Below are 14,492 nucleotides of genomic sequence, written 5' to 3' on the forward strand. Positions count from 1 at the left end.
TTAATATACTATATTGAGTCAATTTATTATAAATAAATACTATAATTTATTTAATTTTATTTAAACTTTTACAGCACTGTTTAAGTAAAATTTATTTAATGTGTTTGGCTTTTTATAAATAGTTTTAGTAATTTTATAATTAAAAAAATTAAAACCATAAAATACGTTTCAGGTTGTAAAATTCTTGCAAAAGTAATTTTTTTTTTTCAAAATTTTAGTTTTACAGTTAATATTTAGAAATTAATTATCTAGAACAACTATATTACTTAGCTAAAGTAATAGAACTAAATGTAAAGATGTTTACTAAGATTGATTTATATATACACACTTTTATTTTTAATACAACTATTAATAAATTATGTTGAGTCAATATTTAAAAACTAAGGTTAGCTCATAATTTATAAATGAATAAAAAATTAGTAACAACAAAAAACGTACAAACTTATATAAACATATAAGCTTCTTTAACAAACTCATCTTAATCATTTATATTAAAAAAAATTGACATGTAAAATAGTTTATAAAAAGTGTATTTTTAAACTTACTTTTTATGTTTTTACAAATTAGAACAACCAATAAATGAACACAAACAAATAGACATACAAATTCTCAAAGAACTAATAAATTATTTAAGAAAGGAAATTCGAAACAAAAAACACAAACAATTAAAATTTAATAATATAGAAAAAATTATTTCAAACAAATTATGTTTACAAATAAAAATACAAACAAAACACAATATATTTACAACCAAAATTTTTCAACAATAAAGTTTAAACAAAATCAATCAAATAAAAAATAACCATTTACTTAGTCCTATTTTTAGTTGGATTTTTTTTTAATGAATCTTAATATCTATTTAAATAGTTCACTAAAACTTTTTCATAAAATAAACATAATCTTTCATCTACAAAAAATGTTTTATTGATTCTTAAACAAGGCAAACTTAAAAAACTAAACATAAAATAAACCCTATAAAATTTCCAGCAAACTAGAGTGAACTATATAAGCAATTAAATAAAAAGTCACATACATACTTTTAGTTATGTTAAGGTCTTAAATAAAACAAAACTTTAAACGTCAAGCTCAATAAAAAAATACTTTATAAAAGTTTAAATTTTATCAGCAAAAAAATCAATTTTATTATATGAACTCACTCTAGCTTTTGAATCAATGAGCTGATCTAAATTATTTGAGAGATTTTTATCTACAATTTAATGACCTGCTCTTATATGTTAAAACAAAAATTCACATTTCATTTATAAATGTTAAAAATTTGTCTAAAAATTAAAATTATCAAAGTTTAAAACAAAAATAAAATAAAACTTTAAGTACAGCTCAATTATCCATATTTATTTTTTCAACCTCAATCTACCCAAGTAAAAAAAAAATTACATGAAAAACTCTTTAACTAACTAAATTGCTCTTTAAAAACCTATACATCTAACTAGCCTCATACCAATTTAAAACTAAACTGATCAAAATAATCTGCTTTCGAGAGATTTTTATCTCCAACTAAATCACCTGCTGTACTACATACGAACACTATAAAGCGAATTTTGGTGGCGAAAAAAAATCTAATTAATTATTTACAACATTGTGCGCAGGTAGTTTACTACTGTTAATGTAAACAGTAGAGATTATTGGCGAATTTTTCTTTGTTTTTACTAGGGTTTATTGGTAAAATTAATTTATTATCTTAAGTAATTTTGTACTGTAAAAGTTTATTAAGGAGACTATTAGTGAATATCTCTAAATTTTTTATTAGGGTTTATTGGTAAATTTAAGCCCTTATTTTAGGTGAATTACTATCGTTAAAGTAAATAAAAGAGGTTATCTTTAAATTAATTTCATACTTCTAATTGTTACCAACGATCATTGGTGTCCTTTAGTACTTATAAAATGTTACTCAACTTAAAGATTATTGTGGTATTTTACTACTGTTAATGTAAATAAAAGGATATTGTTAATAAGTTTTTTCAATTATATGTCAGGGCGGATTACTTGTTGACGTCACCAATACTTAGTTTGTTGCTCTTTATCTCTAAAAAGAAAGAGGAATTACTTTTCTCTATTCAGTTGAAAGACTGAGTTTGTAAACAAATTAGACAAAAAATTAAAACTTTATTTGTATTAACTATTTGTTGGCTGAAATCAAATGTAAAAACTTAGAACACTGTTGGTGAGTTACAAATGAAATTATTAAATTGGATTCTGAAACATTTCCAAAAAACAAAGCCGCTATACTGTACAGACTATATTTTTGTTTATTTTTTTAAAAGGGGGTAAAATATTGTTATAAACAAATTTGGTGGTTCATTAACTATTATAATGTTTTGACAGATAATGTACATGTTTATGTAGAATGAACATTTTTTTCAGTAAATTTAAAACATTTTTTATCTATTTTTTGGTAAAGTTTTGTCAGTACAAATTGTGTAAAAAACTATAGCATAATTATCCAGCTTAACAAATTTAATATGTATATATATAACACTGAAGGATTATGTACTTTGAGATTTATTTTCAATTCAATGTTTAACAACATAACTCACTCCTTAATGTGAGATTTACAAAAATTAAACCAAACACTAATTAAATAAGAATACAGCAATCAGTGCTGTGCCATAAACTTTTGACCTTTTTCAACTTTAAAACTTGTTTGGTTGGTAAGGCTGGAGTCTAGACAAATTGGGATTACTTATTTTTAATTAATGAACAATTGTTAAATAATAAAATAGTTTTATTACGATAAAATCTTTCGAGTCATTTTTATTATTAAAATTGTTTTAAAGGGAGTGTTTTGTTGATCAGGTTTTTTATAAACTTATGATGTTGAATCGTTTATAAAACTTAAAAAACTTTCGAAAAAGCTTTGGTTATAATAGGTTGTTGTATCTACACAAAAAAATACACGTTACATTAACTTTAGTGCTTTTTTATAAAAAAACTGTAACTAACTTTTTTAAGTAATTAACAAATTTACAAGTTGAAATTTCTGCTCACTTTTTTCTTTTTTTTTTACAAACTTGCTAAAAATTTGTGAACCATATCCACTAATTGTATTTTTTTAATAATTTAAATCAAGCTGAAATTTATGAAATTAACTACGAGCAAATATGATAATTGGTTTATTATTTTTGAGTTCAATAACATTAAATATTAAAATACAAACAGATACTTAACACATGTTTAGTTTTGTTTCCAGATAAAACATATTCATTCAAAAATATCAAAAACATTTGTTTTATGCTGGTAAACAGACTTTATATGTAGAGTTCATTTTATCAAAATAGGTTGTCAAAATGTTATAATTGATTTAAGCTTGTGAATTTTATCATCGATATTTTTTTCAAAATACTAAACATATGTTAGAAACCATAAATGATTTAAGTTGCTTTAAGCAAATCAATGAGATGATATTTCATAAACTTTAAATAAATAACATTTTATTTCTTAAACAAAAAAATAAATAAATAAATAAATAATTAACTCATTTTTGATATGCCTAACAGATACAATTTAAATTTTTCACAAATACAGTGTAACATATGCAGCTTCTAATTGATTTATTATAAATAAAAGTGTAAAAAGTAATAATTGAGTTCCTTTTTTTATATATTTTTCAAAACTTGACAACTTATTATAAAATATGCATCTTATGAGCGATTGACTTATTGCTAACTTAAAACCGATATTTCAGTTTTACTTTAATATTTTACGAATAATAAATTGACAAGATTTAAAAAGGATTCATGACGTATGCTAAATTTTATAAAAAAATCCATTTTCAAAAGTTCCACTGATGTAACAAAACTCACACACTTTTGAGTCAATGCCATACAAGGTACTTAGAAAAAAAAGAAAAATTTCATTAAAAAATGGTTAAAACAAGTTGATATTGAAACATTTTAAACAAGCACACTAAAATGTGATGACTCAACTCACGAAGCATGTATTATGACGTCATAGAGAACGGATGATCAGCATGAATCAATGCGAATACTAATGCGGTCAAGTAACAAATACTAATGTTTTACAAGTTAAGTTTTAATGTCGAAAGGTCAAAAACATTCTGTTGGTCATTAAAAGTTATAAGTTGATGTTGATAGATCGAAGCATTTTAAAATATATAAATGATGTTCAAAATTTTAGCACAAAATGTTAATTTTTATATACTTATTTTTAAAGAATACTTCAACTAACACTATGATGATGAACTGATTCTGAAAAAAACTAATTAATTATTTAGAAAAAATATCTCAATTAGTGGTGTTCTAAGACTATGAAAAATGTTATAGATAACAAATATAAGGGACTATCAGCATGAAAATAACTATACTAATGTAATAAACACTAACGTTTCACAAGTGAATTGTGTTTTACATGCTAAAAAAACAAAAACATTCTATTGGTATCTAAAATAACAATAAGCTAATAAAAAAATGTTTTTAGCAAATTTATAATGATGTTCTAAATTTTACTTTAAAATGCCAAAAATTATAAACTTGTTTTTAAAGTATCAGCATAGTATTTTATTGAAAATATAAACAAATTTCAATTTTATTATAGGATCAGTATTAACATTAATTGATTTACACATAGAAGCTTTTATTTCAATTTTTTTTATTTTGAATCTTAATCAATAAACTCTTTCAAGCTCTAAAAAGTATAAAAGATCACATGAACTTTTATTATTTTTAACTTAAAAATATTTTTTAATTTAGAAAGTTTTTAAACTACCAAGTAAGTGTGAAATGTTTGTAAAGTTAAATTATTTATTTTATGTTTAGAAACGATCAATAAATTATCGAAACACAATGATGAGTTTATTTTTTATCGAAGTATTGACGTGTAAATAAAATGGTGGTTTAAAATCTTAAAAGCATTGGCATTTCGTAGATAGTATAAATAAAACAAGTCATCATTAAAAATAATAAATAAATATATACTAAAGTGTGAAATCAATGTGACAGTTACTATTACAAGTTAGTTTTGTTTAATAAACTCTTAAGGCACACAATCCTTATACACGAACATTTCAGTAATTAATATTTCAACTAACCATTAATAAACATACAAAGAGGTGCGAATTAACATCAATTTGTGACAGTCAATAACATAAATGTATGTTTGTTTATTTTAAACGCTTAAATAACCTTCATGTCATATAATCCTTAAACATCGAAACTAAATATATTACAACTATTCATTATAAACAAAAAAGGTGTGAAGTAATGTGTATTTGACATTTGTTAATATAACTATGTATTATTTATTACTATAACTGTGTGTTTATTTATTTATAGTGTTAAATAAGCTTACATGACATTTAATTCATGTACATACAAACTATATAAACTAGATTTAACATTATAAACATGCATAAATGTGTGAAGTATATGACAGCTTAAAATACTAATATGTGTTTGTTTATTTAGATGTATTGTTCAATAAACTTACATGACATTTAATCTCTTTGCATCGAAACTAAATAAACTATAACTGATCACTACAAATATCATAGCTATTATAGATGTTTGAAATAATTTTAGAGACATAATTAAAATATATCACGATTTATGAGTAGGAAGTTAAATAATATTGTATCATTATTATAAACTTGTATTACATTTGACTTCTATATAATGTTTCATATAGCTAATTTTTTTATTAATTTCGTGTTTAACTGCAATAACTAGAAATATTTCAAAGTTAGTTAACACATATGAAACTATTATAACTCATATAATTTGTAAAACTGATAATATTGTATAGCTTTAAATATAGTTTAACGGCTTAGAGCTAGAAAGTGTTGACGTTTAACTGTTAATCCTTTAATGTTTTCAAATTAAACATTCTAATTTTAAATCAGCTAGTATAAATATGCTTAATGTATAAATTAACAATCTTGACATCAATTTATGCCTCTATTGCTAAATAAAACAAAATGTACAGTATTATTTTAAAATTCTCAGATGGTACTGTACTTTTTTACTTTCAAAACAAAAAAATGAATTTTATTTAAAAATGATCATATAATAAAAATTAATTTATAAAATTAACTCTAACTAACTTAAGCATTCTTTACATTAGACCTAAACTCTTTACTAAGGTACAATATACACTCTTGTTAATTGACAAAATATCCACAACAACAACTACAAAGCTTATATAGGAAAAAAGTAGGTCTGAAACACTAATACAGTAGACTACCGCTTAAGTACGCAAATTGAACCCGACCAAAAAGTGCGTACTTAGCACGGGTAGTGCGTACTTTTTGACGACATAGTATAATATAAAAATTGACGACGAAAACAGCCCAGAGTATGCTGAAGCAAATGCAATTAAAAATCAACAGGCAATTGATGAACTAGATGAGATGGCTGCTGGATCTAGTCAATGTCAATTTCGTGGGTAAACCAAGCTATACACTGAAGCTGTTGAAACAGTGTCAGCTCTCTAGTGAATCAGCACTTGGTATAGCTCCTGAGCTCTATCACAAGCTAAAAAGCACCCATGAAAAATATCGACGTTTGCTAAACAAAGTAGCCTTATCTGAGCAGGCCCCGCACAGAAAGAAAACCAAGCAGCTCACACTTTTTCACATGATGAAATAGAGCCAATATTTTTCTATTTTATTCTGAATAGACTGCTAGTCAAGCTAAGTTTAGTTTTATTTATTACTTAAAACCATTTTTATGTTATTTGCTAAGTTGTTTCGGTTTAGAATAAACCTAGTTTTGTATTTTATAGCTGAGATTTTTGTTAAACATTCTATATAGAAAGTTACACATTTATTTTAATTTTCCATTAGCTAAAAAGTGAATGATTTATTTTTATTTAAAAGAAAAACATTTCATGACTGTTTTTGTATGAAAGTTTATATCAGTAGAAACATTTATAGTATAAGTGCACAACGATAAGATGCTCATTAATTTTTTTTTAACTTTAATTTGTTGTTGTTGTTTCTTTTTATATGTTTATTTTGACGTTATAAAATTTGTAACTAGTCTTTGTGGTTAACTAATTTTATATTATGTCACATTAAAATTAGCCTTTCTTTTGCAAATATTCTGAAAGTATTTTTAAAAAAATAGAAACTTTAGCAAAATTTAGAGAAATTTAAAAAACTGGATGGAAAGCGTCAGTAAATGACTCTATGGAACAAGTCTAAGGATAAAGGTAAAGTTGCACCACCAAAGCCAACATATGTCTCCCGTGATAATATGAGGAAACTTTTTAGGATTTTCAATGCTGAAATGAGAATGGATTCTCGATTTTGTCTTTCTGGATAAGTGCGTACTTAAGGCGGGGTGCGTATCAAAAAAAGTGCGTACTTAAGCGGTAGTCTACTGTAATATTAACCCAAGTCCACAACTGCTAATAACAAACTAATAGTTAAACAAATAATACAACTAACTAGTGCATCTCATAAACGATGTGAATATGTTGATCGCAATAAAATATAAATAAATGATAACAATAATAATTGATGCAAACAAAACAACTAACTAGTACATCTCATCACAGCTGATGTGAATACGTTGATCGCAATAAAATATAAATAAATGATAACAATAATAATTAATACAAATACAAATAACTAACTAGTACATCTCATAAATGATGTGAATACGTTGATCGCAATAAAATATAAATAAATGATAACAATAATAACTGATGCAAATAAAACAACTAACTAGTACATCTCATAAATGATGTGAATACGTTGATCGCAATAAAATATAAATAAATGATAACAATAATAATTGATACAAATAAAACAACTAACTAGTACATCTCATAAATGATGTGAATACGTTGATCGCAATAAAATATAAATAAATGATAACAATAATAATTGATGCAAACAAAACAACTAACTAGTGCATCTCATAAATGATGTGAATACGTTGATCGCAATAAAACATAAATAAATGATAACAATAATAATTGATACAAACAGTACAACTAACTAGTGCATCTCATAAATGATGTGAATACGTTGATCGCAATAAAATATGAATAAATGATAACAATAATAATTGATACAAACAAAACAACTAACTAGTACATCTCATAAATGATGTGAATACGTTGATCGCAATAAAATATGAATAAATGATAACAATAATAATTGAAACAAATAAAACAACTAACTAGTACATCTCATAAATGATGTGAATACGTTGATCGCAATAAAATATAAATAAATGATAACAATAATAATTGATGCAAATAAAACAACTAACTAGTACATCTCATAAATGATGTGAATACGTTGATCGCAATAAAATATAAATAAATGATAACAATAATAATTGATACAAACAAAACAACTAACTAGTACATCTCATAAATGATGTGAATACGTTGATCGCAATAAAATATAAATAAATGATAACAATAATAATTAATACAAATACAAACAACTAACTAGTACATCTCATAAATGATGTGAATATGTTGATCGCAATAAAATATAAATAAATGATAACAATAATAATTGATGCAAACAAAACAACTAACTAGTACATCTCATAAATGATGTGAATATGTTGATCGCAATAAAATATAAATAAATGATAACAATAATAATTGATACAAATAAAACAACTAACTAGTACATCTCATAAATGATGTGAATACGTTGATCGCAATAAAATATAAATAAATGATAACAATAATAATTAATACAAATAATACAACTAACTAGTGCATCTCATAAATGATGTGAATACGTTGATCGCAATAAAATATAAATAAATGATAACAATAATAATTGATGCAAATAATACAACTAACTAGTACATCTCATAAATGATGTGAATACGTTGATCACAATAAAATATAAATAAATGATAACAATAATAATTGATGCAAACAAAACAACTAACTAGTACATTTCATAAATGATGTGAATACGTTGATCACAATAAAATATAAATAAATGATAACAATAATAATCAATACAAATAAAACAACTAACTAGTGCATCTCATAAATGATGTGAATATGTTGATTGCAATAAAATATAAATAAATGATAACAATAATAATTAATACAAATAAAACAACTAACTAGTACATCTCATAAATGATGTGAATACGTTTATCGCAATAAAATATAAATAAATAATAACAATAATAATTGATGCAAATAATACAACTAACTAATGCATCTCATAAATGATGTGAATACGCTGATTGCAATAAAATATAAATAAATGATAACAATAATAATTAATACAAATAAAACAACTAACTAGTACATCTCATAAATGATGTGAATACGTTGATCACAATAAAATATAAATAAATGATAACAATAATAATTGATGCAAATAATACAACTAACTAGTGCATCTCATAAATGATGTGAATATGTTGATCGCAATAAAATATAAATAAATGATAACAATAATAATTGATGCAAACAAAACAACTAACTAGTACATCTCATAAATGATGTGAATATGTTGATCGCAATAAAATATAAATAAATGATAACAATAATAATTGATGCAAATAATACAACTAACTAGTACATCTCATAAATGATGTGAATACGTTGATAACAATAAAATATAAATAAATGATAACAATAATAATTGATGCAAATAAAACAACTAACTAGTGCATCTCATAAATGATGTGAATATGTTGATCGCAATAAAATATAAATAAATAATAACAATAATAATTGATACAAATAAAACAACTAACTAGTACATCTCATAAATGATGTGAATACGTTGATCGCAATAAAATATAAATAAATGATAACAATAATAATTGATGCAAATAAAACAACTAACTAGTACATCTCATAAATGATGTGAATATGTTGATCGCAATAAAATATAAATAAATAATAACAATAATAAATAATACAAATAAAACAACTAACTAGTGCATCTCATAAATGATGTGAATACGTACATCGCAATAAAATATAAATAAATGATAACAATAATAATTGATGCTAACAAAACAACTAACTAGTACATCTCATAAATGATGTGAATACGTTTATCGCAATAAAATATAAATAAATGATAACAATAATAATTAATACAAATAAAACAACTAACTAGTACATCTCATAAATGATGTGAATACGTTGATCGCAATAAAATAGAAATAAATGATAACAATAATAATTGATGCAAACAAAACAACTAACTAGTACATCTCATAAATGATGTGAATACGTTGATCGCAATAAAATATAAATAAATGATAACAATAATAATTGATGCTAACAAAACAACTAACTAGTACATCTCATAAATGATGTGAATACGTTTATCGCAATAAAATATAAATAAATGATAACAATAATAATTGATGCAAACAAAACAACTAACTAGTACATCTCATAAATGATGTGAATACGTTGATCGCAATAAAATATAAATAAATGATAACAATAATAATTGATGCAAACAAAACAACTAACTAGTACACCTCATAAATGATGTGAACACGTTGATTGCAATAAAATATAAATAAATGATAACAATAATAATTGATGCATATAATACAACTAACTAGTACATCTCATAAATGATGTGAATACGTTGATCACAATAAAATATAAATAAATGATAACAATAATAATTAATACAAATAATACAACTAACTAGTGCATCTCATAAATGATGTGAATACGTTGATCCACCCCCCGCAACCATCGCACCAATTAACCCATTTGTTCAAATTCGTTTCAACGAAATTGTGGCCGCCTTTCCTGTTCACCTGCCGGGCTGCGTTGTTCAGACCTAAATAATAAACAGTAATTTAAACTATATTGTGACAACATAATACACATGTGTAGTATATTTTGTTTTATTTAGCTTCACATAAATTGTGGCCTCATTTTTTGTTTGCAGGTCTGCTCAATTTTAAATATTTTAATTATATCATAACAATAGTAATACCTGGAATTAGTAATTAAATTGTACCGACATAATAAACAAGTTTTGTATATTTGGTTAATTGTTTTACTTAATCTAGCTTCACAAAAAATTTGGCGTAAACTTTTGTTTAAAAAACGTAAGAGTAAACGTCAATTAAAATCAAACTATAACAACATAATACAGAAGTGTTGTAAATTTGGTTGATTATTTTATTTAGCTACACTAAAATTCTGGCCTCCTTTTTTGTTTGCTTGACGGGCTGCACTGTTATGGCCTGGAGTTAGTAATTAAAATATGTGTATACAAGTAAAAATGCATTATAAATATTAATGTTATGTGAATTTAATTAAGTTTAGTCTGATTTTTTTCGCAAAAAGTTGGCCCCTTTTTTATTCGCTTGTCTAAGTGCATTATTGGAACTTGTATAAATGTATACTACTATAATTAATTGTTTATTTTCAGTGGTGTTTTAATTTTTATTTTGTAAGTTATTACGCTTTAATTTATTATAAAAAAACCCTTTCCTTGCACCATTGTTGGGACTGTTTAAAAAAGTTGTTTATAACTTTTTTAGTTGAAGATAAGTTTAAATGTTTGTAAGCTAATATGTTTTTTTTTTGTATCTATTCTCATTGTTAATATATTTAATTTCATTAAATTAAGGTCTCCATTATTCGTTGCTTACATAGCAGAATTTCTGAAATATCAAGAACAAAAGACAATTAAAAATTGATACAATGTTTGTTAGAGTTACATAAAATATATTATTAATTTTGTTGTTATTTATAACCACATTACACAACTGCAAATTAATGTAGCTAGAAAGCTTGGAGCTGCGTTACAAAACTTTTAACTTTACATATACAAGAATAAAACAACAAAATTTGTTGAAAAAGGTAGTGCCGTCACTAGATAATGTTTGAACAAATATATAAAAATTAAAATCGAATACAAATTGAGACATTTGAAACTAACCAAGAATATAGAAACTCGGTATATAAGTTTGCTGTAAAAGAATTCTCAAAAATTAAGGAAAAGAAATGGTCACAAAACATTTTCGCCGCAAAACTCCAAGTCAGTATACTTTTAAGAGAAAAGGTTAACACGAATTCATAAAAACCTTCCTGAAGCTTGAGGAAGGGCATTATAGATTTCATTAACAAAAACAAATACTTTAATTATTTACTCTGTTGTTTTGGGCCGTATGAAAAGGCTGCAAATTAAATGTACCGATCACTGAGGGTATGATGACCAATTATCATTGAAATCATATAATTCATATACGGGAGTTAAATGATAAAATTCCGATGAAACAATAGATACGTCACAAGCAAGTTTTTGCTGAGATAGTAGACAAGTTATAAAGTGAATCTAAACTTACCTTTTTATTTAGTCCTTTAAATTATTTGAGGTTATAAATTTGATGATGAAACCTTTTTGCTGCGTTAAATATTAGCATTTGTCTACTACTGTCATTACTCTTAATTTTAATATTTTTATCATTGTTATTACTTTTACTCTGTAACTTTAGACCGCATAGCGCAGTTGCAATTTGGGGGAATTTTTTATAAGAGTTTAATTTTTACAAGAACCAACTTAATATATAATATGGTTACAATACAAAACAGCACCGAAAGACCTAATGACGTCAGTATGGAGTTTTTGTACAAAAAATGAGTTTTTTAAGTGAAATTAAAGACTTGCAATATGTATCAAAGAATTCTTCAAATATTTTTTTATAGCAAAACTAATAAGATTGTTCTGAATTTACGTATTTTTAATTTTTTATTAATCTACAACCCAGAAATTAAACTTGTTCGAATATAGCTGTTTAAAAAAAAGCATTACAATTTTCCCACAGAATTGATGGCTCTATTCATACGATGATTGAGAAGTTTTAAAATTTAATGATAACATATTTCTCACTGTAAAAGCTTGCATTTTTATAAAACAAGTTGATTTTAATTCATATAAGCTAGCTTGAGATTTTTTCAAACGAACTCTCAGTAGACTGCAGGCGTTCTACGACAAGTTATGTTTAGGCCGAACTGTGCGGCTACAAATTAGGTATCAGCATATGATCAAGACAAGAAGCTGGGCCTACTCATACTCATTTTATTATAAACATAGTTTTGAAAGACAAGATTGTGTTGGAATAAACGATGACGTCACTGAACAGTTGCCGTGTAAAAAAAATAGAAGTAAAACTTTAAACTTGTTTTAAATTAAAACTTGAAGTAAAACCTTTAACTTCAGTTTTTTTCTGTAAATTTCATCCTGCATTGTAATATCAAACGTTGAACTCAATCAAAAGCTAGGAGGGATAATTGTGACAAATTCAAAAATTGCGTTTTGAGTTGAATTTAAGTTTGAATTTTTACATATAAAGAAATATAAAACCTTGGTCATAATTTTTTTAATCAAAACCCGCTTTTTACAAGTTTTTGATGAAATAAAAACTACATTTCCTAAAAACTTGAAGTGAAATGCTTTAAAAGCTAAAAGTTGCTCTTGTTAAAGTTCAAATTCAAACAGATTCATAATAAGATCAAATTGGCAAGTTCGCGTTGAATGCGTGAAAACGCAACTAAAATTTTTCGTGCAAAAAAAAAAAAACTTTATTTGGAGTGAAACTTAAAAAAAAATGTGTTCTTCTAATTTCACACAAACTCACTTCGAATGTTGGACTCGCACAAAAGAGAAAAGATTTTGACAGTGGCAAACTCAGATGAGAAATTTTTATATTTACTACAACGATTTTGAAAAACTAGATTTTATTTGAAGTTAAATTGTTCATAATGTCAATGTAATACTTTGAAATAACTCTACGACCTTGGCTTGTATATAAAAAAAATGTTTTTTTTTAGTTAAATTCAAAAAATTATACTACATAAGAATTACACTACATTTGCAAAATAAACTAAGTTGGATTAAAACCGATTTAAATACTAGACTGATGTTAAGGGAATGAAACACAAACTAGTTTATCATTTAAATATAACATATGTATTCACTGTTATGTTTACCAAGTCATTTCAATTATTTATTTCAGGCCGCATTGCACAGTTGTGAAATCAAAATCCAAAGAGCAATAAGTAAATCACCAAACTTTCGACTTTATGTATGATAAGTTAAAATTGTGTCAAAACATCAGTTGCGTGATCATCAAATATTCGCGCGACATGAAAATTTTTAAATTAAAACTAAAGCTTGTTTTCTGCGCAGTTTTAAAGAAATAAAACTCTGTTAAGTGTAACTTTTCAAAACACTGCTTCAAACTCGTCTCTAGGACTTTATAGCTCTTTTATGCAGTCACAATCAAGTTTTTGTAATATTCTACTACAAAATTATTACTATTCAGCTTTACCCTTGTGAAGGTGTCATTAATTAAAATGTTTTTTTTTTTAATTGGTAGACAAGTAGTTTTATAGCCGCATTTTACGACTGAAAATTAAGAAATTCCGACAATCGGATGGAAAGAAAAATTAATTCAGAATATTTAGCTTCATGTACGGGAGCTAAACGATAAAATCGCGTGGAAAGCTTAAATACGTCACCGGCTAGTTTG

The 14,492-nt window shown here is 24.8% G+C and overlaps 1 protein-coding gene across 2 annotated transcripts in view; it reads right to left on the reverse strand.

Moving 5' to 3' along the window:
- Positions 1-14,492, reverse strand: part of LOC145831535 (uncharacterized) — a 57,764-nt gene that overhangs the window by 21,456 nt on the left and 21,816 nt on the right. For both annotated transcript variants that reach the window (XM_082938820.1, XM_082938819.1), the window contains exon 8: positions 10,649-10,786. In XM_082938820.1, coding sequence (XP_082794946.1) covers positions 10,649-10,786 — 138 coding nt within the window. The remainder of the gene's footprint in view (positions 1-10,648; positions 10,787-14,492) is intronic.

Source organism: Thalia democratica, chromosome 3 (genome assembly GCF_965202585.1).
Source record: "Thalia democratica chromosome 3, ktThaDemo2.hap1.1, whole genome shotgun sequence".
Taxonomy (NCBI): Eukaryota; Metazoa; Chordata; class Thaliacea; order Salpida; family Salpidae; genus Thalia; species Thalia democratica.